At 38.4% G+C, this 26,074-nt stretch overlaps 1 protein-coding gene across 1 annotated transcript in view; it reads left to right on the forward strand.

The window, feature by feature from the left end:
• The first annotated feature begins 6,356 nt into the window (after positions 1 to 6,356).
• Positions 6,357 to 26,074, forward strand: part of LOC130912442 (phospholipid-transporting ATPase ABCA1-like) — a 383,631-nt gene continuing 363,913 nt past the window's right edge. Inside the window, exons 1-3 of the mRNA XM_057830543.1 lie at positions 6,357 to 6,490; positions 6,564 to 6,631; positions 18,917 to 19,007. Coding sequence (XP_057686526.1) covers positions 6,566 to 6,631; positions 18,917 to 19,007 — 157 coding nt within the window. The 5' untranslated portion in view covers positions 6,357 to 6,490; positions 6,564 to 6,565. The remainder of the gene's footprint in view (positions 6,491 to 6,563; positions 6,632 to 18,916; positions 19,008 to 26,074) is intronic.

Raw genomic sequence — 26,074 nt, forward strand, 5'->3', positions numbered from 1 at the left:
TAAAGTTCGTCCGTGCAAAGAGGGCTAATTTTCTAGACACAGCCTCCGGCACGCTTTTCTGTGGTGCGCATTTTCCACCTGAAAGCTTATCGAACTATGGACAAGTGAAATCGGATTTTACTAAAAGATTGCTGCTCAAAGGAGATGCGGTGCCCACCATACACGCGCAGCGACCTAAATGTCCCGAGATATCAAGAAAGAGGATTATGACTAGCAAAGGAGGCTAAGGCTAAGCAAAGGAGGGGAACAGCCAAGCTCGAAATGGCCAGAGTGAGTACTCTTTTATAATAAAAAAATGTCACGCATTGGATACAGGACTGGGCACATGTATACATTATCGTTCGTAAAATATATAGAACAAATCCTCTGATCCCATTCATATTTGTGTCTGTTGGCAGAGCGAAAAGCTATGATAGCGCAATAAATGATAATTATTCTATGCATTCCTTTATTATGCAGTCACGGTGTATCAGCTTCACAAAAAGAAATGCAAAACAAATCATTGGTGTTTCCCACACAATCTGCTGCCGACGTTTCATCAGTGTCATTGCTCCCCTCAATGACTGTTTCATTACGCTGCATTGGCGTTCGTTTGGGCTCAAATTGGTAACCTAAGACACCGATTAAAGCTTCGTAACTCTCCTCGTCACCATTAGATGAACATTCGTTACGTCCTTCTACGTCGGATTCGTTGCTGAAACTAGAAACGAAATTGTCTGCCATCATCGCCGCCATTCAGTATTAAAGCACTGAGCCTTTTTCTTGTTGAAGAAACACCCCTCACTGTCAATTCTGAATTCTCTTTTATTGACAACGAGGAGTGTTTCTTCATGAGGGAACCTAGAATATGTGCAGGACGAACACAATGCATCAGCATAAACAGCTCAAAACACCCGTAATTCTCCCCTCACTAGAAGGAATTCTATTGATGCAGACAGGCGCTACCCCCCTTGTGGCCGGTGGCACTCTCTTCACTTGTCGTGACGTCACGCACACAATCTGCCATATCTCGGGCGCCGGTCGTTTTAGCTTGACAATCGAGCCAAATTTCTCTCATTTTCTTGTGTGTAATTACACGAAGTGGCATGATATGAATACAAAAGGCATGCGTTTATGGATAAATGATGGAATATTAAAATTTTCCCAGGGCACTACTTCCCCTTTAACAGATTAATTTTTCAGATTCCTCCACTTACTTTTAGTAAATATTACGATTTATTCTTATTAAGCCCAAAAATCTAAAAGTCGGTTATTTTTCGCCTGTATCAAGAAAAAAATGCTTTCAAGAATTGTTTTGAACAATATGTTTGATTTAAGAACATATCTGACAAACACGTTTTTTTAAGATTAAATATAGAAGCTTTTTTGCTGAGAATACATCTGTTATTTTCAGCTAGCTATTTTTCTTATTTCAAAAAATCTGAGTAAATTTTCTTGAAGCACTGGCAGATAATTTCACTTATTTCTAGTAGATTCATACTGAAAACAAGGGAATTTAAGTTTTTCTTTTTATCAATTTTAAGGAGATGGGTTTTTGCAGTGCATATGTATAGGTTCAGGTGATACACCGTTCGATTAAAACTTTTGTTTTCAAAAACTACTAATGAAATATTTTGAGAACTTCCAGAATAAATGTCTGGATTTTATTAGCAAATTTAAATTGCAGTATTTGAACATAAATTTTTGTATTAACATACAAAGAAATAAGAAATTGCTAATAATCTCTTAACTATCCAGGAATGCAAAAAAATAAACAATTGTCCTAATACACCTCAAAATTGCCTGTCTAAATTAATTAAATATAACAAAAAAAAAATTCTTAGTCAGGGAATAACAAAAATAAATAAAAATGGAGCCTTCCTTCAGGAAAAAAACTACTGCTTCTGTCCCCGAGTCCAGCCAAACTCAACAAAAAATGAAAGCTCCTTGGGGCTGCTTTAAGACCACATAAGCAAAATAAAAATGAAAACTGGGAAGAATGGGGTAAACCTTAAGTCATCAGTCAATCAAATGTGCGTTTGCGGAAAAAAAACATGGACTGGCTCATTCAGCAAGTGAAAATGGGACAAATGTAAGTCTGAAAATAACGAAAATTATTCACTTGATGATGAAAGGGTCAATTCTTTCGTACAACATATGGGTAGACAATCTAAATGACTTATATAACTGAACACATTATATAATGCAAATAAGGTTGCTTAGTTAGTGGGGACAATTTGAGCATCCTAAAAAGTTGGTAGCGTTTTGTCCCTATAGTCCCTATGCAAACCTACACCCTTGCTACTCTTAGTCCTCTACTTTGGGATACACTAGTTGTTACATTTTTCCTCTTTATTTTATATATTAGATTTTACTTTTTTTTTTTTTTTGCAAGAAATGCCAACAGTGGCTCTGCCAGTTCCGCCAATGAGATGTCGCAACAATAATCAGATGACTTGATTATATCAATCAGACTCAAGCTTCTATGATCACGCCGGCCTGTTCAATCACATGGCGTATTTAAAGCACCGTAGAAAATTAAGTAAAGTATTTCACATAGAGCGCTGCCGTCCACATGACTCGAAAGCGCGGATTTTCACCTCCTTCCCAGTTTTTATTTGGCACCGATTGACAACGGAAAACTGGAGGTATGATCTTTTTAATTTAATAATAGGAACTATGAAGAAACTATTCACTATTCAACTACAGGTAGTCCTCGATTTACAATCGAGTTCCATGTCAGCGCTGGCGAAGTAACCCATATTTCCTCGTAAACAGGAATTAACCTTTTAAATACCTCTGAACACCTTCTAAATTTAAATGATAATATCTAGAAAAATATTTTTCATGTCATTGTACTGTCCTTGCCAAGACATTGGAGCTAAGTCATTGCTAGACAGTGAGCTAAGCTCTGAAATGACAATGTCAGACGTCTGTGTGGTTTGCAGACTTTATTCAGCTACTCATGACATAAACACTTGTAGAATGAAACTAAAATAAAATCACATTGAATCAGTTTCATCTTCAATAACAGCAATTCAAATTTGCGTTTACAAGTAGCTGCTTCAACGTAAATTTAGCCTGAACAGTGGTGTTATTAAACGTACATTACTACATCAGTGCACTAAAATATTTTCTGTCGCTGAAGTCACAAGTGGTAGTTAATCGTAGAATTTATATGACAAACAAAAACATAGCTGTCAACCCGAGGCCGTTGGCAATCTTCCAGATAGTGACGTATGCCCTTACAAATTGGTGACTAATCTTACAACATTGTATATAGCGTGCAATATGAACAAAAATAAAACTCAATTTTTAGAATAATATGAATTTATTGGTGCAATCAAAGAACAATCAATATCTTCAGCTACATCATGATTACTAAAATTTAACAGTGACTTTTATTATAATTGTATGTAGCACTTTTGGCAATTTATATCATGTCTTTTGATGGCTGCACTTCAGCTCGCAATTCAGTTTGACTTGAAGTAGAGCAGGGCGGTAAACCGAAAATTTACCGTTACCGAAATTCTTCACGATGACCGACGTAATTTTGACCATGTCGGTAAATTCGGTAATTTAATAAAAGAAGAAAATATAGTCTTTTCATCCTGCTTTGACTCTGTGTTGTTCAGCTATGTTCATTCCCCTTTAAGAAAGCAGAAAGTGTGCTTACGTTTGGAGTCACATGGTTTTCAGGAAGCCAATCAAACAGAAGCCCGGTAGGCTAACGCTAGCTGCTAACGCTAGCGGCTAACGCTACAAGTAAACGGGATGAAGTCGGGCTTAAGTTAGCTTCGCCAAACTTTCAGCCGACATTAAGTAAACTCTTGACAGTTTCCGGATAGGGATGGAAAAACCGAGGCTTTCTGAAACAATGAACCACTTTTAAGACAATTGCCCTAAATTGAATCACTGTTTGACACACTGCAAGAGCCCCATCTACTGGATAAACAGTGCACGTTTCTTTTTTAAAGTAAAGTTGACAAATTGCCTCAGCATTACATACAGTATCTTCAATAAAATTAAGTGGATGTCGTCTTTTCAACCAGGAGATCGTGTCGTCATTAAGTGTGATTTACACAATTAAAGTTGACCTCTTTAAGCCTGTGTCATTGCATTTGTCTGTGAAGATGTGTTCAAAGCAGTATTTGTAATACACGAAAGTGCTAGTCTTGTAAGTGGCTCGTCCTAGATGAAGGGGAGTAACTATGTATTGTTTATTTTTTGTAAAAATTACAGTACAGTAAGCACAGTGCTTGGGAACAGGAATATTATTTATTGAATAATGTAAGGATTTCCAAAATCATAAGATGTAAATAATTGAGCCGGATAAAAGAAAGGAAAGGTTTGTGAAACTTTTTATTTTTTGATTAAGTATAATTTCTGGGGGGCGGGTGGATGTGTCGTATTTGTATCTATTCTAAATATCTAAACGTATGCCACTATCTAGTGTATAACAATGCGGAATTAATTTAATGAAATTCAAGTGATGATATTTTTCAAGTCATACAAGCTGTTATAAATGTTCACACAAGAATTCTTATTGTTTTCCAAGATTTTTTTTAATACTTAATGTTTAGACTGCATGTGCAATTGTTAAATTGAAAGCTGGTAAATAAATTTAATGAGAAACTGTTAATTTGTATTCCATGCTTTGATTCAAATTTTCAAATTATATAAGGGTTTGCTTGGGCGAATTTATCGTCATTTATCGTTATCGAGGTAAATCTGCTCAATTTATCGTGATACGTACTTAAGGCCATATCGCCCAGCCCTAACTTGAAGGTAGTTTGTTTGTGTGTCCAATTATAAACTAAAAGGGTCAATTGACAAAATTAACTTACCGAAGCAATCTTTGAGTCAGGGAACACTTGTTTTGCTAATTCTAAGAAGTGATCAGCAATAGTTGCAGGCAAATTGTGTTCGGCAACCAATTGGCAGAATGAAATCTCCGCTTTCATCACTTTTCATTCTGCAGACTTCATCTTTATGACCAGTGTTGTTAATCTTACTTTTAAAACGTAATTAATTAGTTACAAAATACTTCTCCCAAAAAGTAATTGAGTTCGTAACTCAGTTACCTGAAGGTAAAGAGTAATTAGTTACTTGGCAAGGTAACACACAAAAAAAACAACAACAAAAACATAGTAACCTTTGCTATGTTTGGAAATTGTTTAATGTTGTGAATCAACTGTTAAAAGTAGTTAAAATTGCTATGGTTTTTGCATTAGTGCCCTTCTGTCTACTTTCAACATGTTAAAGTCTTAAAACTGTTTCATCATTTAAAGATACATTCAAGAGTATTTAAGAGATTTAAGAGTATACTTAAGTTCGCTAGGAAGGTTCACTACAACAGAGCCTTTCTGAGAAGTCTACTGCTTCAAAATGGCGGTTGTTCATTAACGCCGCCATCTGTCATATCACATGTAGTTCTATAGGGATTTGATATCTAGGCTTAGATTGTAGGCTGTCGGCTACAGTCAGGAAATATTGGAGCCACCTAGCCTAGCTTCGCCTTTGCAACAGCGTGACAACAAACACTTCGCTCTCAGTGTCTCTGACTTTTCTTGCGTCATTCAACCAACATAGTAACGTATAGTAATGCACATTCTCTCGTTGCCGAAACGGCGACAAAATCCGAACGGAGAAAAAAAAACGTAATGTACGAAAAGCGTACAGAGTAAACGTACGGCGTACACATTTAAAAATCAGTGCTCACTTGTACAAATTATGCCGAAACCATACAACTTGACTTGGTATGTTTTTATTCATGAAAATACAAAATCACATTTGAAATGTGTGATGGAAGATGAAATCAAGCTCTTATCAATACAAGTACATAAGTGATATATCACATAAGCGGATTTCAGGGGGGGGGGGGCAGGCCCACCCTGGTGGCCGAAAAGTGTCACTGCATGTAATTGACTGTCCTATATATACAGTACTGTGCAAAAGTTTTAGGCAGGTGTCTTACTTAAAATATATAATATATATATCTATATATATCTATATCTATATATATATATCTATATATCTATATATATATATATATATATATATATATATATATATATATATATATATATATATATATATATATATATATATATATATATATATATATACGGTTACTAAGGGAACGAAGAGACTAATACTAATTCAATCAATTCAATCCGGGACATATTTAAATGCTTTTATCCATCATTCTTATTAGAGCCTTGTCACTTTGACGTCTCTGTGATGTATGACTTTGTTTCCTCGCCACCTTGACGATCATTTGAAATAAGGGACTGACATCTTGTGAGGTGTGACTCAAAACACGTGTAACAAGGGGCGGAACGTCTCTGTGCAGCGATGCTGTGATTCAAAACACGTGTATCAAGGGGCGAGTAGCGCGATAAGGGACTGACATCCCTGACCTAATTCCTGACATAACATCCATCAAAAAGAAATTAAACTCTTTCACCCATAGGAGTCTTCAATCAGTATTGGATTACCACTATTAAAGGTGGGTGAGTTGATGAAAGTGAGCCATTCCATCTCCTTAATGCATCTCTCACCACCTGTTGTTCTTTTGACAGTAATGGGGGTTTCCCAGCAACTTGGTGTCCTTGTCTGGAAGAACATTCTGCACTACAGAATCCACAAGGTGCTGTAATCTCTTATCTTTGAAGTTTGACGACATTGTGTTCAGAAATAACTAAAACAGGCAAAGTTCAACAATTTTTCACATCTTAAAAATGTAGTGACCCTTTCTCGATGAGGTTAAAAATTTACTGTCGGGAAAGCTTCGACACTTCGCTTTGTTGAAGCAAGGGTCCAAAAGCCTGGTTATTGAGATGTACTGAAGTAGCCTTTTTGTTTTCTACCTCTACATGTTTTGACAACCCCAATGGACTTACAGCAAAACCACAACCCCAAATCAGAAAAGTTGGACACCAACCATAGGGTTGCATAGGAATATACTGTGGGGTTGTGACAAAAATATATTTTTTCTAACTTTTAAATTGCAATCTGATGGTTTAAAACTTTGCCTGGGGTGCATGTAATTCCAACACCAGGTACCCTGAGAGACTGGGGGGAGGAATTTTTTGTCTGCCTTTTTCAAAGCCTAACAGAAAACTCCAAATGCAAATAACGGGTGGCCCCTACCTTAAAATTACCTTAAATAAGGGCGTAGCTTTCGTCTCAATGTTGGTAGGAACGAAATGACAGCATAACCTGCATGTACATTTTTTTGCTGGGGCCGGGACATGAATAAGAACAGATTGAGTGAATGGGGGTCAGGGCTACATTTCTCACAAATATGAACCAAAATAAGAGATGCTAAATGATCAATGTAAAATAAATCTGTATTGACTTATACGAACTTTCATGTGTGTTGGTTCAGGTGATACAATGTTCGATTCAAACCTTTGTTTTCAAAAACTACTAAAACATTTTGAAGTGCAAGTCCATTTATTAAAATAAAAGGGAGCTTTCCACGAATGTGTCCGCTTCTCGCGGACACTAGTGTTGAGTCGGTCGTGAACATTCGTTCTTTTTGAACGAATTGTTTGTAGGAATGAGACCCAACTACTACGACTACTACTCAAAGACACAAAAAAAAAACACGCAAACATAGTGACCATAGTTTAGTGTACTACTTTTCTCAACAGACTCGGGATTACTTATGACGACTTACTATCAACTTAACAGTAGTTTAAAAAAGCTCAGCTGCAGATACGTCACGGCCGCTTGGGGGGAGGAACTATCAGTCTACGGAGGCTTCATGGCAGCAATATTTACTTCACCTGTGCACAGGAAAATTACTATTTAGTATGATCACCATAATACTGATTTTCCATGAAACAGTATATACACCGTATTTTCCTAACTATAAGGCGCACCTTCAATGAATGACATACAGTGAGGCAAATAAGTATTCAGTCAACCACTAATTGTACAAGTTCTCCCACTTAAAAATATTAGAGAGGCCTGTAATTGTCAACATGGGTAAACTTCAACCGTGAGGGACAGATGTGGAAAAAAACAACAGAAAATCACTTTTCTAAAGAATTTATTTTCGAATTATGGTGGAAAATAAATATTTAGTCGACACCAAACGTTCATCTCGATACTTTCATCTCAATACTTTGTTATGTACCCTTTGTTGGCAATAACGGAGGCCAAACGTTTTCTGTAACTCTGCACAAGCTTTCCACACACTGTTGCTGGTATTGGCCCATTCCTCCATGCAGATCTCCTCTAGAGCAGTGATGTTTTGGGGCTGTCGTTGGGCACCACGGACTTTCAACACCCTCCATAGATTTTCTATGGGGTTGGGATCAGGAGTAGGGCTGTCCAAAAACGACTAATTTTCTCCCGATTAGTCAGCCGACTATTTTTACGATTAGTCGACTAATCTTATAATTAATTTTTTATTCATTTTTTTACTAATTTAGCAATGAAATTTTTGTTGACGTTATCAATTCACAAAAACATATTGGAACACTTAAAGTATTTATTAAAGTACAAATAAACACATAAATAACAATACTAAATCACAAATAAAGAATGAGTTCGAATGCTGACAGAATTAACTAGTGCAGCATCCTGATTGGAAAGATGGTCTCTTAAACTGATGGTTGACAACTTTTATTCCATCCTTGATGTAAACACACTGTAAGGGCTACGGTGCACACAAATAAAACAACACAATTAGAAATTAACAAAAACTTTTCACCTTTTTCCTTTTAAACCTTATTTATATATCAATTGCCTTTCTGAATTCCCTTTACCTTAAATTATTACCTTATCATTGACAATCTCTCCCTTGAATGCAATCACTGTATATACTGTATATATTTATGACCTTTTAACCTTATATAATTGTCTATACCATAAAACAAACCATGACATGGAATAAACCTTTCAATTATCATTAAGAACAATGCTAACAGCACTTATAGGCCCATTGCCAATGAAACATCATTATTTAGTAAGGCGACAGCACCCTCTGGTGTACAAAAAATGAAAAAACAAAAACAAAATTACCAACTGGGTGACGGCACTAGAGGTGTTTATTCACGGCGGACGTGCAGCCAAGCTTGGCATTGAAGAGACAGGACAGAAGAGTGTACCCTCCTTTGTTTCTTTGAAATAAGTCAATGTTTTGGACACTCTGGTGCGCTTTTTTTGGCTTTGTGCCGCTTTCCCCGCTTGCATAGAGACCATCCGACATTCTGAACTTTCCACGCATATATTTTTTTAACCCTTCATTAACCGTCGACGGGATGTTGTGCTTGTCGACAGATTTACGTCATCGATGAAGTCGACTATGTAGACTAGTCGGGGCAGCTCTAATCTGGAGACTGGCTAGGCCACTCCAGGACCTTGAAATGCTTCTTACAGAGCTACTCCTTTGTTGCACTGGCTGTGTGTTCGGGATCATTGTCTTGCTGAAAGATCCAGCCACGTCTCATCTTCAATGCCCTTGCTGATGGAAGGAGATTTTCACTCAAAATCTCACGATGCATGACCCCTTCCATTCTTTACTTTACACAGATCAGTCGTCCTGGTCCCTTTGCAGAAAAACAGCCCCAAATATGATGTTTCCCCCCCAATGCCTCACAGTGGGTATGGTGCAATTCAGTATTGTTTTTCCTCCAAACAAGAGAACCTGTGTTTCTACCAAAAGGTTCTATTTTGGTTTCATCTAACCATAACACATCCTCCCAGTCTTCTGGATAATCCAAATGCTCTCTAGCGAACCGCAGACGGGCCTAGATGTGTACATTCTTCAGCAACACGACTGGCAGTGCAGGATTTGAGTCCCTGGCGGTGCATTGTGTTACTGATAGTAGCCTTTGTTACTGTGGTCCCAGCTCGCTGTAGGTTATTCACTAGGTCCCCCTGCGTGGTTCTGGGATTTTTGCTCACCGTTCTTGTTATCATTTTGATGCCATGGGGTGAGGAGGGAGTTGAAAGTCCGTGTTGCCCAACGACAGCCCCAAAACATCACTGCTCTAGAGATCTGCTTGGAGGAATGGGCCAAAATACCAGCAACAGTGTGTGAAAAGCTTGTGAAGAGTTACAGAAAACGTTTGACCTGTTATTGCCAAAAAAGAGTACATAACAAAGTATTGAGATGAACTTTTGGTATAGACCAAATACTTATTTTCCTCCATGATTTGCAAATAAAAATTCTTTAAAAATCAAACAATGTGATTTTCAGTTTTTTCCCCACATTCTGTCTCTCATGGTTGAGGTTTACCCATGTTGACAATTGCAGGCCTCTCTAATATTTTCAAGTGGGAGAATTTGCACAATTAGTGGTTGACTAAGTACTTATTTGCCCCACTGTATTTAATTGTTTCCCCTATATATAAGGCGCACCGCATGATAAGGCGCATAGAATAAACATTACAGTAGAGGCTGGGGTTATTTTATGCATCCATTAGATGGTGCTGCGCTAAAGGGGTATGTCAACAAAACGGCAACACAACAGCAATGTAAAACATGTAGTGCAACATTTATATCACATAGTGGAGCAACGTTTATATCACATAGTGGAGGGGAACTTTTTCTTTTCCACAGTGACCCTTTGCAATGTATGCACTGTATTTGACCAGAGCATGTATAAAGGCCAAAAATGCCTATGACTATACTTCCTGCTTATGTTTAATTATCAAACATAAAACTATTTATTCAAATTTTGGGGGGAAGTTTTGGTCTTTTTGGTCCCAAAATGTTGATTTATAATTGGTCAGTGAAGAAAACAACAGTTTGGACATGAGGTTCAAGGTGTCCTGAAAAAAAGGAACCAAACCGGGCCATTGTGAACAATTCTTTCTTTGAAATATAAAAGCAATATCAAAGGCATGCAAAATCAGACAAAAAAGGTCTGGACCTTAAAGGTTTACACGTTAGTGCAATCACAATGTAGTAACACTCGTAATAGTGCAAAGCAATAATAATAATAACTCAAATAATAATAACTCTGAAGCAATAGCATAATAACTCAATGTTGTTCACGCACCAATGTCCATATTCACATTATGACCAACCTTGTTTAACTGTAAACACACAAAAGACATTCCAAATACACTATGTAGCACCAAGCGCCCCCTAGCAGTCATTCTTTGTCCCCCTGATGCTTTGAGCCCTACTTTGACTCCTTCAGAATGCTTTAAAACTCACCAAACTCAACAGCCAGGTCAACACTGGTGAAAACTTGGATAAAATGTAAAACAAAACAAAAATAATCAAAATATGCACAAATGTATGTAGCGCCCCCTAGGAACATAACCAACATTTTTTTTTTCCCCATAAAGTGAAAGAGGAGGATTTTCAGCCAGGGAGTTTAATGCCACAGACCGGCCCTTTTTATATCATGACCTACCGTAATGAAATATTGTAATAATAATTAGGCTGTCAAGCGATTAAATTTTTAAAATCGCGATTAATCGCATGCCGTCAATTGTACACTTGTGATAAGTGGCGTTTTTTAAAAATGCATAAATTATATATTTTCATTTTTAAATACACCTATTAGCACACGACTTGATCTATTACATCAAATTTAAGCCTCAATAAAAACAAGAAAAGAGTTTTACATTTGCAAAGAGGAATTAAACATGAATTTTCCCCAAATAACTTGTAAAAAGACAGGCACGGGGGAAAAGTGGTTAGCATGTCCGCTGACAGATCTGAGATCAAGGGCTCAAGCACAGGTTCTTTGTGGGGTTACAGTTTTATTTTTGGGGTACCAGCTCTTGACTTTTTAAAGGCTCAGGAACCTTTTGAAGGTGTTTTGAATGACACATGTGGCAAGTGTGTACAAAAGTGAAGCTTTTCATCATATTCAAATTTTTTGAAGTTTGTGGTTATAATACGCTGAAAAATCTTGAGCATCAGAATAGTTATGAGGAACTGCTTGAGATGAGCCACTACATGCAAATTGACATACCCAATTTTGTTGGTTAAAATGTTAAATTGCCAAAATAAAACTACTTTGACTTGATATTCAAAATTTTCGGAGACTACTGTATATATTTTAATGTAATAGTTAATTGGTTATTAGTGTCTTTATATTATTCATGACATAAAATTCCAAAAAATAAATAAATAAATGTGGATGATAGAATGATTGCACTCACTAGAACGGCTGTCCATCTGTGCATTTCAGGGCAGTTTGCGCCCATCAGTCCACCTTAGTGTGCAATGTTTTGGAGTTAAAATGGCAAAGGTATGTTTTGCCTGAGAATGTGGATTTTACCCCAATCCTAATCCAAATAGTGAGCATCGGGTGGCCGCGACACAAGTACGAAGTGCCTGGAGCCTTCATGCTGGAGGTTATAGTGGTGCTCTCATTAAAATTCTTTCATTCTTCATGTTCATTCAGTTTATTGTATCTCTGCATTGCAGTAACAAATGACAAAAGTGCCACATTTTGGTCTAGAAAAAGACCCAAGTTACGTTTAGTTGACCAGGGGATTTCACCCTGAGGATGAAGCTGGCCTGACTACAATAGCCTCCGAGTGCTTCTGCCCGCCTATGCGGCGTCTCGGGCGGCAACACGCCGGTAGTTTCATCGCTGTACTTTCATCCAAACATGCTCGACAACAATCATAATGGGTCGCGCAAACAGCCAGACGGCTTCACGTTCATCACGCTGCCTCAACGTGCCTCATTTCCGCCTTTAAAACCCAAAATTAAGTTTTACCAAGATCAAATCAAAAGGATGATATTATGATACTCTCTCCCAGAGGCAGAGCTGGTACCATTGGAGATGGGAACGCGGTGCGGCGTATTGAATTTCAATCTACGGAATGCTAGAATGGCCATAATTTACCGCGCAACGTAGGGTTGCGTTAATGCCATTAGTAACGAGTTTACCTGACAGCTTCGTTAAAAACGTATATTACGACCGGCCAAAAAGTCAGGCCGGCCCAGCAGGAACTGTCCCGGTTCTCCTGATTGCCCACTCTGGGCCTGGTAACAACGCAAAGGTTATAACCAGTGTTGTCACAGATTACTTAAAAAAGTAATTTAATTACTCGTTACTGATTACACCTCAAAAAAGTAATCTCGTTACTTTACTTATTACTTTATTATCAAAGTAACTAAGTTACTTTAAAAGTAACATCAGTATTTTTCTCCTTTTGCTGCCTCAACATAAAAATGACAACAAAAAAATGTCATCACATGTAATTGAATTTGTCACATAAGGCTTAATCTTTAAGTTAGTTAGGGTATTTCAACCACCATTGACTCGCGCTTGCTTAGCCACTCCGGAGCCCTGAAACTAAAAAATAACTGACAAACTGCACGGAATTTGTTCAAATCAACTCCAACGACTACATAAACCCCAGCTGACTCCAAGATAAAGCCTAATGTATTTATTTAAAAAAATGTAAAATTTTTTTTTAAAAATGTAAATAATTAAAGACTTAGCTGTTAAAATAGTCTATAAAAGTTGTAAAGCAATAGAACAAAAAAAAATAATAATAATGAAATGAACAAGATTCCTACCACGTATTTAATAATGGGTCATAATCATTTTTCGAGCAGATCATGTGATATTTTGCTTTGCTAAGCCAAAACTACACCTGTGGAGGCAAGATGGATATTTAGAATTTCTGTAAACCTAAGCTTTCAAACACAACCAACAACAACTGAGCTTGAACAGTTTTATATATATGTATTTATACAGTATTGGCCAAAAATTTGGCGACACCTCAAAGGTGGATACTTTGAAGAATGTAGAATATAGAACCTGTTTTCACTTATTTCAGTTTTTTTGCCATTCCACATGTTCCTTCTTAGTTTTGATGTATTCAGAGAGGATTTACAATAGTTGTGAAAATATATGAAACGCAAAATGATGAGGCGTGTACCCAAACTTTTGACTTTTGTTTCAGAGTCATCACCATGCTTTGCCCCCAGGCCCACAATAGTAAAACTCTGCCTATGGTTACAAACACTAACAATAAAATGTGCATAAAGGCTGGTTACAAACTGTAGAAGTGCTGGCTGTCTTGTACCTGTAGGCGTTGTTTCGAGTTTTGTCGCGTTGTACTGTAATTCCAAGTGCTTCCTTGTTGATGTAGAGTTTTTAGCAGCCGACAGTCTTTTTCAGCCAGCGCAAAGTTTGCAACGCACGGAGATATTTTTTGTCATCTTTACTGGACAGAAATGTGAAGTAATGGCTGTATTTCGCATGAGCAAAGGCATCCATTTGCAGTATGTATCCTGCCTTTTACTGTTAGCCTCGCTGCCTCGTCAGAATGCTATGTTGTTGACCGCCGTGGCAGACAGACAGCTCTTAGCCTCAAACAGCATGGTAATACACGTGACCCGTTTTTTTTAAAATCCCCGATGAGAAAACGTGAGATGTGATGTCACTCCCAAACTCAAGAGCAATATTTTCTTTTCAAATGCTCTTCGTACATGACTACAGTATTCTTCATTCTACGTACATTATGAGGCAAAAACAAAATAGTAGCGCACAGACACTAAGGAAACTAACTTTAATCGGATTACTGGGTTGGAAAAATGAACGCGTTGGATTGCTCGTTACTGAAAGTAATCAGACTACAGTAATGTGTTACTTAGTAACTTACTTAGTAACGCGTTACTGACAACACTGGTTATAACTTAGAACACATCAGTACTATATGAATGGAATACCATACGCAGTGCCCAGATTGCCGTTAGTATTACATCCAGTTTTCTTTGGGAGGGCACTGCCCACCCCTGCCTCCCCTTGATAACGCCCCTGATCTAGATTAGGGGACAACAGGGGAGCTAACTGGATTACTTATTAATACCAGTGCAAAAATGATATTTCAATATGATCATCTTAATGCTGATTTGCAATGAAACGGTTTTATATCAAAATTTTGTCCATTGTTTTCATTTCAGAGCAACGCATTTTACAACCAGCTATTTACACTTTAGTTTTACGGCAGTTACAAAAAATAATTCAATGCTCTTATAAAACTTTGAATAACCAGTGGGTACCATGAATATTGGAGCCACTTAGCCTAGCATCGCGTTTGCTACAGCGTCACAACACTCTTCTCATTTGCCACGTTTACATGGAGCCAAATATTCCAATTACAATCGGAATATTTGTTCAAACCGAATAAATGTGTTCCATATAAACACCTCATTCGGAATGAACAGGCCCAAACCGAATGGAATTTCATTCCGATTCACAGGGGTGGAATATTCCTTTTCCCAAACCGATTAGAAGTCAAATTATATCATGTAAACACGGAAGCAGAATGGTGTCTGGTTGCGTTCTTTCTGCACATGCTCCGTACTGACGTGGTGACGTCACTTGGTGACGTAAGTAACGTCACATGTAGGGATGGGAATCGAAATCCGATTCCAATTCGGAACCGGTTCCGAGTGTTTCGAGGCCTCGACATCATAATGAAATACCCTTAATGATCCCTTTAACGAGTCCTGAAGACGCATATTGCGTCGTGACTGTCTTGTTGTCCAAACACATCAAACTAGCATGGCACCAAGAACCACCCGCTCCAAAGTTTGGCTACACTTCACCAGGAAAGAGGGTGAAAATGAAAGGTTACGATGGTTTAGCACGAGCATTGCAGCCGTAAACATAACAATGACAGCACGTAGATTCAAACGATCGAAAGTGTGTCTTCACTTCACGAGGAAAAATTACAACAAAACGACTTGCAATCATTGCAAGGTGGAGATAACTACATCGGGAGGGAAGGTAGAGATAACTGCATCGGGAGGGAATAGACTGTCGGGAGGGAATAGACAGCACTGTCCTCACCGATACACCTATACAGCTAGCTAAACTCCGAAATGACGATACAGAAGACGTTGGTATAATTTGCTGACTTTATTCAACCATCACTTGAAGAGTGAAACTAAAAATAGAAATGAAACAAATAATTTCGTCCCCAGTAACAAACAGGTTTGCATCAACGTAAATCAGCGATGATTAGCTGTAATAACAAAACAGTTAGCATGCGTTCGCTAGCATTAGCACATCTTTCAAACCACTACACAACTGGATTTAAGTGTCCGATCGCGAGTGGAAACACACAACAACAACAACAACACAAAAGATGATACATACAGGCGTTGCCTCTGTAGATATTTTACAAGCATTAACAAAGAACATAGGGTCGCAGCAGTGCTTCCCTCTCTCACTAACTCTCTCACGCTTTCTTCTTCACGTGAGGAAGCGCAAGGGCGCCCCCACTTGAGCGTGAAAGCACCATAAAAACTAAAAGGCATGCACTTCAATATACTGTACTGGTAAATAATACTTTAACAGGGGTCCCCAAACTACGGCCCGCCCCAACATTCAGTCTGGCCCCCTGAACAATACCAGAGAGCTTTTTTTTTTCCTTTTTTTTTCTCAATAGTGTTATTTATTTTCTGGCCTTTTTCTGTGAAGAACTCAGAGAGGGTTATTTGGTTATTATCTATTTGATTAATAGTGCTATTATTATTAATTATTATTATATTATATTGTTATTTTTATTTTATTTACTTTTGTTCCACGAAATGTCCAGAAAGGGTTATTTGATTGTGGCTTTCTGAAAAACAATAATTGTTTTACATTCAGGCACTCCTGCAATCGTCACACTTTTTCTGTTACAAACTGACCCCGGACCCTCAGAGAAGGGAAAAGTTATGCAGCCCTCACTGGAAAAAGTTTGGGGACCCCTACAAGTTTAACACATATTGCTAACGGCAGACCAACTACCTATATGCTAATATATACCAATATTTTTTATTTCTATTAGAAAAATGTTTCAGTAAAATGTTAAACATTCTTGTGCATTTGCCACTTTTTGCCACAGTTAATATTGAGGCTTTGGGCCTCTTTTGACCTTGTTGTGAGTTTTTAAGGTTGTGACTTCTGATTAAACAAACTCAATGCCAATCTAAATGTTTGTCCCCCCCCCCCCAAATTAGAATCGATAAGAGAATAGATAAAGAATCGAATCGTTAAGCAATATCGATAATTGAATCGGAATCGTAAAAATCCTATCAATTCCCATCCCTAGTCACCTGCAACATGGCTTCCAAGCACACGCACAGCGCACCCACACAACTTTTTAAATGAACGGCGTGTCATTCTGAAGTTTTGTTTCCACTCGAAAAGTTAGAACAGCAGCTGATCTGACGATCGATCTCCATGTTTTGCAACGTGACGCTTTGTTTTGATTAATCTGCGCATGTCAGACGGCAGTTGTCAAACGTCCTTTCGGAATAAAGGCAGACACATGTAAACGCTGGATCGGAATAGATGAAGTGACATGTAAACAGCTGATGTGAAATTTCCATTCGGAATGATTTGAATCGGTATGAATAAAAGTCAGCATGTAAACGTGGCTAGTGTCTCTGACTTTCTCGCACCATTCAACCAATGTAGTAACGCATCGTAACGCACATTGTCTCATTGCCGAAACTGTGACAAAATCCGGAGGAACAAAAAAAATGTAATGCACGAAAAACGTACGGATTTTGAACGTACGGCGCACACATTTAAAAATCAGTGCTCACTTGTACAAATTAAGGCGAAACCATACAACTTGACAGGTATGCGTTCACTCGTTCGGTCCTGACCGAGATTGTTGATGATTCGTTCTGCAACATAACTTGACTTCCCAGTCACGCAGTGAACAAGTCAAGAACTGAAAGCTGACACGTCTCTGCAGAAAGGGGGAGAGATAGCTGTCAGCGACTAAAACTGAGCTGGGCTATGGAGACTTCATTGCAGCAAAATTGATCTCGTCTGCGCAAAGGAATAATGACCACTTAGTTCGATCAAAGTAATAATGATTTGTAATGAAACAGTATTGTGATGTCAATTTTTTTCCCCGAGTGTTTTTTTTTTTTTCATGTCACAGCGTGTCGGGTGTTGGTTAGGGTGCAAATTTGACAAATTAATGTGGAGTCCATCCGTCCATCCTGTGGCACGGGAAATGTGACATGTTGTAAAAAAACGATTCTCTCTCGTCAACATTTGGCTGTCTAAGATGAGGGAACGACAATGGGGGGGCTGATGGGATAATTTATTTATTAACCCTTCATGGTCCGAGCCTATTTTATCTGATTTTCGCATGCCTTTGATGTTGCCTTTATATTTCAAAGAAAGAATTGTTCACTAAGGCCTGGTTTGGTCCGTTTTTTCAGGACACCTTGAACTTCATGTCCAAACTGTTGTTTTTTTCACTGACCGATTATAAATCAATAAGACGAAAAATTCCTACATTTTGTCACAATTTGTAACATCGATGTCCTTTTAACAAGCTCAATTAACCGTATTTAACCTTGATAATATTAATTCAACATGTTAGGATAAACATTCAAACCCAAAAAAATTGAATAAATAGTTTTATAGTTGATAATTCAACATAAACAGCATGTATAGTCATAGGCGTCTTTGGGTTTTATACATGCTCTGGTCAAAACAGGTTCAAGTGCAAAACAGTGAAAAAATTGTGTGAGTGGAGGTCTTGCACCCTTAACCTAATGAAGGAACTTTTCTCTCACTATTGCAGCGGCGGGGGAGGGAGCGGAACCAGAATAATAGCGTCTGTCACTGTGACAATTCAGAATCTATAATGAGCGCTCAATGAGGAGTCTGTGCAAGAGGGGAAGGGATCAAGCGATGTCACTTCACGTTCAGTTACGTTGCTAAGCGGTCTTTGGTGATTCGTTCAGCAACGCCCCTTCCCGTTCACTAAGTTGGAGGGGGAAAAGGGGGTGAACGATTCATTGAACGATTCGTTTGAACAAATGTTTTTACTGAATGAATCATAATGGATTCGTTACCTCAATTGAATGGTTTGTCCCGTCACTATTGTCAAGGAAGTGTGTGCACTGGCTGTCGCAGGTGGGCTCCTCTGTTACTAATTATTACACATGCATTCTCTTGCCCATGCAGGTTGCAATATTTTTCGAGGTTTTCTGCACAGCCCTAATGTTGCTCTTGTTGGCTTTCCGAATGGTTGCTTTATATGAGATAGAAGAAGAGAGTAAGTAATATCAAGTCATATTTTCCTTTTTTGAAATGCCATAATGATTTACTCATTTAACTCATTGGTTGCCATTGACTTTAAATCCATTTTAAATGGGAGAGGCAGGAGTGAATCTCTAGGTCGCCTGTTGCAATGATTCAAAAGTAGTCTTATTTAGATGCAGTTGCAGTGTTTCCCCAGGATTTTTTGAAGCTGTGGTGGTGGGCTGCATCGGAGTCGGACAGCCTCACCATGTCGTGGTACGGCAAAATATATATATTTTTTTCATTATTTTTTCCCCCCAAGAATAACCATAACAAAAATATATTTGAAATATTTCATTAGCTAGGCTAATGTCGTAGCTCTCAGCTACGGTACATATATGTAAAATGCGTAGCTGATTACAGCTACGTTACCCTACGTAACAATATGACTTTTTTTCTCGTAGCAATAGTACGACTTACATCTCGTAGTGACTCAGGGTTGGCAACCCAAAATGTTAAAAATATTTGACCAAAAAAAAAAAAAACTGATACAGTATGAGTCTTGCATAAGCCTTATAATGATAGCAACACTGGCTGTATGTATCGATACTAGCTATATTAGCCTACTATTGAAATGACTAAGTTGGCTAGAAATCCATAATTAGCCTTCATGAACAAATTTTTATTTTCCCTGCAGTGGATCCTATAGACCCTACTCACATGACGCCTCCGCGCCATATTGTCCGTCTACTCGTCGTTTTGACGCATTACCGCTACGTAAATTCCTCCTATTATGGCGTGTTTTTTTGCTCGTTAACATTAATAATCAAAATGGTGAAGGCGTGTGTGGCGGTTGGTTGCAATAACAGAGAAGATAGACGGAGAGACTTGAAGTTCTACCGTATTCCGAGAGACCCGGAGAGGAGAGCGAGATGGACTGCTGCAATTCGACGAGAAAACTGGGCTCCAAACGATTACCACGGATTATGTAGTAGTCATTTTATATCTGGTAAGATGCATTTAATATATATTTAGAGGGTTTTGGGCTGACAACCGCAATTAAGATCATTGCAGCTAATCGCCGACAACATACAGTTTCAAATTCAAGATGCTTATTTCTTCCACCATCATTACATTTGAATAATATTTACCTGGTACCAAGTGAAAGAAGCTGGCCTCATCTATGGATCATCAGTTAAACAGGTGTGTCCAAACCTTTTGCAAAGGGGGCCAGTTTTGGTGTGGTAAAAATGCGGGGGGCTACCTTGTCTGATTTACATAGAATAACATATTTAAACAAATGTAAGCAAGCCCTTCTGTGTGTCACATTTGCTTTATTATTTTTTTAAATTCATAATTTCAACAGTCTCGTCTTTGTGGCGTTCTCTTTCGACACTCGGGCTCTTGCGAAATACCGCTGCTCTGAAATGAAACTAGCTTCAAGTTGCTATAATTTCTCTTTCATCTTCCCTGTAATGTTGTCGTACATGTCAGCGTGTCTTGTTATTATCGCGTCACATCGAACTCTTTGAAAACAGCGACTGCCTCTTTTCAAATGAGGCAGACACAGTTGTTGCGTGTTTTATTGAAGAAATAGTCCAATATCCACCTATCCTTGAAGCGTCGGCCATCGCAGTCAACTTTTTTTTTTTTATATTGTCGCCATTTTAGAAATCACACAGGGTAATGTTGCTTAGAGTGCTGCTCTTAATGTTTTTCAAAGTTTTGTGAGAATAGGCCGAGTTTCTGTGGAAAAGATAGATGTAGATATCAGGGTAGCAGATGTCAGGCAGAGAGGGCGAAGACAGCGGGTCGAAAAATATCGATTTAGGCATCAAATATGGATCTGGCGAATGGATAGACTGAAGCTTTTCCACATAACGCCTTTTATGCAACGCATCCAATGAGTTTACAGCGTCGGGGCTTCCATGAATTGTTCTATAAACTGAACGACTAATTGAAACCATTAAGAATAGGGCTAAACAGAAACGGACAACATGGCGGCCGGATAAAGCAACAGGTCATTCTGTGACGTCCGTGAGTAGGGTCTATAGAGCAGGGGTCCCCATCTGCCGGGCCGTGGACCGGTACCGGTCCGTGACGCATTTGCGACCGGGCCGCAAAGAAAAAATAATTTAATATTGACCGCATTCTGGCCGAATTAACCCTGTGCACCTGCTTAACACACCAATATCTTTGTCTACTCTAGATATAATACTACGGGATAGATTACAATGTTGTCATAGAAGTCCATTGATTGGACTGCTAGCAGTACATCTTGTTTGTGTATATAATATATCTATGTGCGCTTGTCCTTGATAATAGCGTATTACTAGGCCGCGGCGCAGCACATTTGTTCCCGGAAATAATTAGCCCCCACACGAGCGAAGATAACAGGAAAACAGACGTCTTTGGAAATATTTTTACTGCGAAAAGGATATTTTTACGGCGAAAAGGGCACCTGACGAGCTTACAACCTCGAAGACCCACGAACTGCGAAGAAGGTGATTCGTGACCCATTTGTGAATAAACAGAGAGATCGCAAATGACGGAGACCTTATTAAACGTACATTTGAGACAACAACTCTACCGAGGTTCTGGATTAAAGTCATTCTGGAATATCCTGACATCGCGACAAGAGCGTTGTAAACCTATTCCGTGGAATAGCCGTGTAAAGAGTTTTAATAGATTCAGTGAGAAGGTGAATAGTTTTTTTCATTGTTCGTGAACTAAATGTCCACACAAAAGCACATCGAGGTACCATTAACTTAGCAAGGGGAGGTACGAGTCATTTTTCGAGTGTCCCAGAGCAGAGAGAAAAAAAAGCACATTTATCAAAGTTTCATCAGCCGTAATTGTGTATATCCTTCAGCCAAAAAAGTCTGAAGACAAGTCCAAGACGGCACTCCACCGCTCACTTTCACCGAAAAGTCCGATCAAAACTATTGTAATGCCCCGGATATGGGGAAGAAGGAGAGAAGTCTGTATTGGCTTACCCACTTAGTTGTGGTAACAATAATAAAGAAAACCAATAACAAAATAACAGCGGGCTGCCACGACATGCAACCGCTATCTCTCGCTATCTCGCTCCCCAGTCCGATCGTCTCTTAAGGGGGCCCTGTATAGTTACGAACATTACAATACACAATGAATAGGTTTCCGCTGAACTTCTCACACTCGGCTGCTGCTAGTTTGAAACGGCCTTAAAAAAAGTTTTAAACAATAATAATACAACAAGATACATCTCATTTGCCTGGCATGGCAGCTTTTATTTTGGTGTGGCAGTGCGCCACAATCTGTTGAATGTAGGGGAAAAAGTTTAGGAACCCTTGACAATTTCTATTATATTCATTTTTAGATCATCAGGTCATTGGGTCTATTTCATTTTGATATATCCAAAAACAGTGGGAAACAAGTTGATTGGAATATAGGAAGATGTGTAATGTGCAAAAATGTGGACACATCAACAGCAAAATTGAATATATGGCGGAAAACACTCAGGTGACTTGAAGTTCGCTCTGAGACCTACAATTTGGCCAAATTTCAAAATTGTTTGATATGCACCTGTGATACATCATCGGAAAGCTAAAAATCTCAATTTTAGGGGGGGAGGAAAAATTTTGAATTTTAAATAAATAAAAAAAAAGAATTAAAAAGAATTATAAAAAACTAATTAAACAGCAAAACCCTATCTGGAGGTGAAAGCATGAGAGAGCATAATTAAAGATGCCATGATTTTAACAAGATATTACCGAATACTTACCTTGTTTCGTTCAAAAACTCCATGTAGCATATATCACCAAAACTCCATGTAGCATGTATCATTAAGTGTCAAGACACAACTGTAAATGGCCACAGCTGGATTTTTTGGGGTTTTCATGGGTGAAACATGGCAATATAACAAGGGTTGCAATGCAGAAATGGCAGACATCATGGAGTGGCCGAGACTTTCTTTTTTATAAATTTACCATTTGAAACGTTTTTTTTTTTTTCCTTATTTGGATCGATTATTTATCTAACATATTGGGGAAAATGTAACAGTAACAAAAAAAAAAATACAATTAAGCCATAGTTATGAGGTAGATATCTGTGACTTATTTACAGACACCATTTTTTTCATTGTGATGTAATTTGTTTAAAAGTTTAAAATACGTGAGTGAATACTTTTTTAAATACGCTTTTTTTAATTGAAATATTAGACATCTCTTAATGATGAGTGAGCTAAAAACATTTTGAATAATAAATATAATTACTTTTTTTAATGGCTGGGTTGAAACTAAAGAGGTTGCGCAACGTCTGTAAACGGGCTTTCAGGGTGAAATGGACAAATTAAAAATAGTTCGGGGGCTTAATGCGCCATGAATCTGCTATAGTGGCATATAGATATATTGTTCTATCAAACACAACAGTTGTTTTGGCTTAAAATACAGCAGTTTCTTTTAAAAAAGAGTGCAAGAGCAGAAACTGCTTTTTCAGGCTTGTCTGTGTTTTCCGCCATGTATTTACAGTATATCTTCCTATTGCCAAAATAACAGCTTCTAGATCAGGGGTCGGGAACCTTTTTCACCGACAGAGGGGCGTGGAATGAGGGGCGCGGGAGGCAATGTGGGGCCTGGAAGGCGAGTAATCCGGGCTACAGCTGGACCTACAGTGGTATCTCTATTTACGACATTAGTTGGTTCTGGAATCTATCATCTAACGCTTAGTCCGGGGTCAGGTCGCGGAGGCAGAAGCTTTAGCCAGGAAGCCCAGACTTCCCTCTCCCCAGCCACTTCATTCAGCTTCTTTGATTGTTGCAGAGCATGGACAGCCCGCCTCATATTATCCAACAGATTTTGACATTCAGTCTTAGGGACCGTACTGTGTGACATTGTACGGTTGAGGTCAGGGTTTGCGCTAACTATACGGCACGTCATTTGCCAATTTGAATTGACGTGTGGCGAGTAAAATGTGTTCAATTCTCACCATTCTGGCGAAGAGCAAATTCGATCGATGGAAGTCTCCTCGTCTCAAAGCATCGGTCATAAGCATGGAGGACTGTCTGCCATAAACAACACCTGCCAATCAGATCACATTGTTTACATATGTCAGTGGTGGAAATGTAGCGAGACTTAGCATTTAGCCCCATCAAGCCACTCGAGATGAGGGGCCAACATTTGATCAATCCTGCATAACTGTTTAAACTAATGAAATCCCCACTGTTGTCATTGGATGCCAAACAAGCTTTTGATAGGATTGAATGGCCGTATTTATTTGCATGTCTGCCTAAATATGGGTTTGGAAATAATTTTCTTAAATGGGTTAAGATACTGTACAATACTCCATTGTCCAGTACTTTGACAAACGGTATCGCCTCAAAACCAATAACCCTTGAGCGATCAACTCGCCAGGGATGTCCCCTGTCGCCTATGCTGTTTATACTTGCCATAGAGCCATTAGCGATAGCAGTTAGAACAGATAACGATATTGCTGGTGTCCGCTTAGGCGGACTGGAACATAAAATATCATTATATGCTGATGATGTTATTCTTTTCCTAACGAATCTACGCAAAAGTATCCCAAGCCTAATTAAGTACAGGTATATTGACGTATTTGGACAGTTTGCTGGCTACTGTATCAACTATACAAAATCATCTTTACTATTTTTGAATAATGACGAGCGTTCAAACCCAACCATAAGAACTCCATTTATCAATGCTAAAGAAGGATTTACTTATCTTGGAATTAAGATAACACCTTCAATTACGACAATTGTTCCTTTGAATTATGACCCCTTAGTTGATAACGTGAAACAAACGCTTGACCGTTGGATGGTACTTCCTGTATCCATAACTGGACGAATCAATTTGATAAAAATGAATATATTACCTAAATTCTTATATCTATTTCAGTCAATTCCGCTACCTCTGCCAGATGTGTTCTTTAGTACAGTAAATAAACTTTTCAACACTTTTATTTGGAACGCAAAAAAAGCTAGGTTGCGTCTTAAACTTTTATACCTTCCATATGAACGAGGGGGACAAAGTTTTCCAAATTTAAAATGGTATTATTGGGCTGCTCATTTACGTTCAATGGCATTTTATTTTGCAGATGAGACACGTCCATCTTGGTTGGCTATAGAGCAGGCATCGGTACAATGCCTACCCTTAAGACTTTATTTGTACTCTGCAGACCTCAACGTTTTAAAAAAGAAAACAAGAAACCCATTTGTCAAAAATTGTATTGACATTTGGTATAAGACACATCAACACGTTAAGGATGTTCCTCAAATTTCGCGCTATAGTCCTCTGTGGGGTAATTCCAATTTTGTACCAGGAAGGGATGATGGTGGTTTCAAAATATGGGCAGAGAAGGGGGTTGGAAAAGTTTCAGATCTATACTCGAACAATGTTTTACTTACATTTGAAGAGCTCTCTAACAGATTTCATATCCCAAAAAAACATTTTTTTAAATATTTGCAGGCAAAACATTTTATTATTTCAAAATACAAACAGGTTGAATCGGAACCACCACTGTCTATCTTAGAAAATCTGACACTCTCACATCATGAGAAGGGCTTACTTTCCCTATTCTACTCGGTTTTGGTAAAGAGTGATGGTGAAAACGCAACTGATAGACTGGAAGCATGGAAATCTGAACTTGGGGAGGCAATAACAGAGGAAGAATGGAACAGGGCATGTTTAAAAGCCCAAAAACAAACTATTAACAGAAGAATGAGGTTATTGCAATATAAATGGCTGATGAGAGTATACATTACACCTGTAAAGTTAAACAGCTGGTCCCCTGATATTCCAGACACCTGCATTAAATGTTTAGAAGGACGAGGAACTCTTTTACATTGTGTTTGGGACTGCCCTAAATTGCAAAGATATTGGATAGAAGTGGCACGTATTATGTCATATATTGCTGGGATTGACGTACCGTATAATGCAAAATTGTTTATACTGGGCATTTACCCAAGGGACTCTGTGACCTGCAAAAAAACCCAGACTTTGATTTTGGACTGCTACAGGCCAGGAGGCTCGTTGCGTTATTTTGGAAGAAAATGGACACACCTTCAATAAATCACTGGATTAAGGAAATGATAAACTGTGTTATGCT

The sequence above is a fragment of the Corythoichthys intestinalis genome, chromosome 1, assembly GCF_030265065.1.
Source record: "Corythoichthys intestinalis isolate RoL2023-P3 chromosome 1, ASM3026506v1, whole genome shotgun sequence".
Classification (NCBI taxonomy): Eukaryota; Metazoa; Chordata; class Actinopteri; order Syngnathiformes; family Syngnathidae; genus Corythoichthys; species Corythoichthys intestinalis.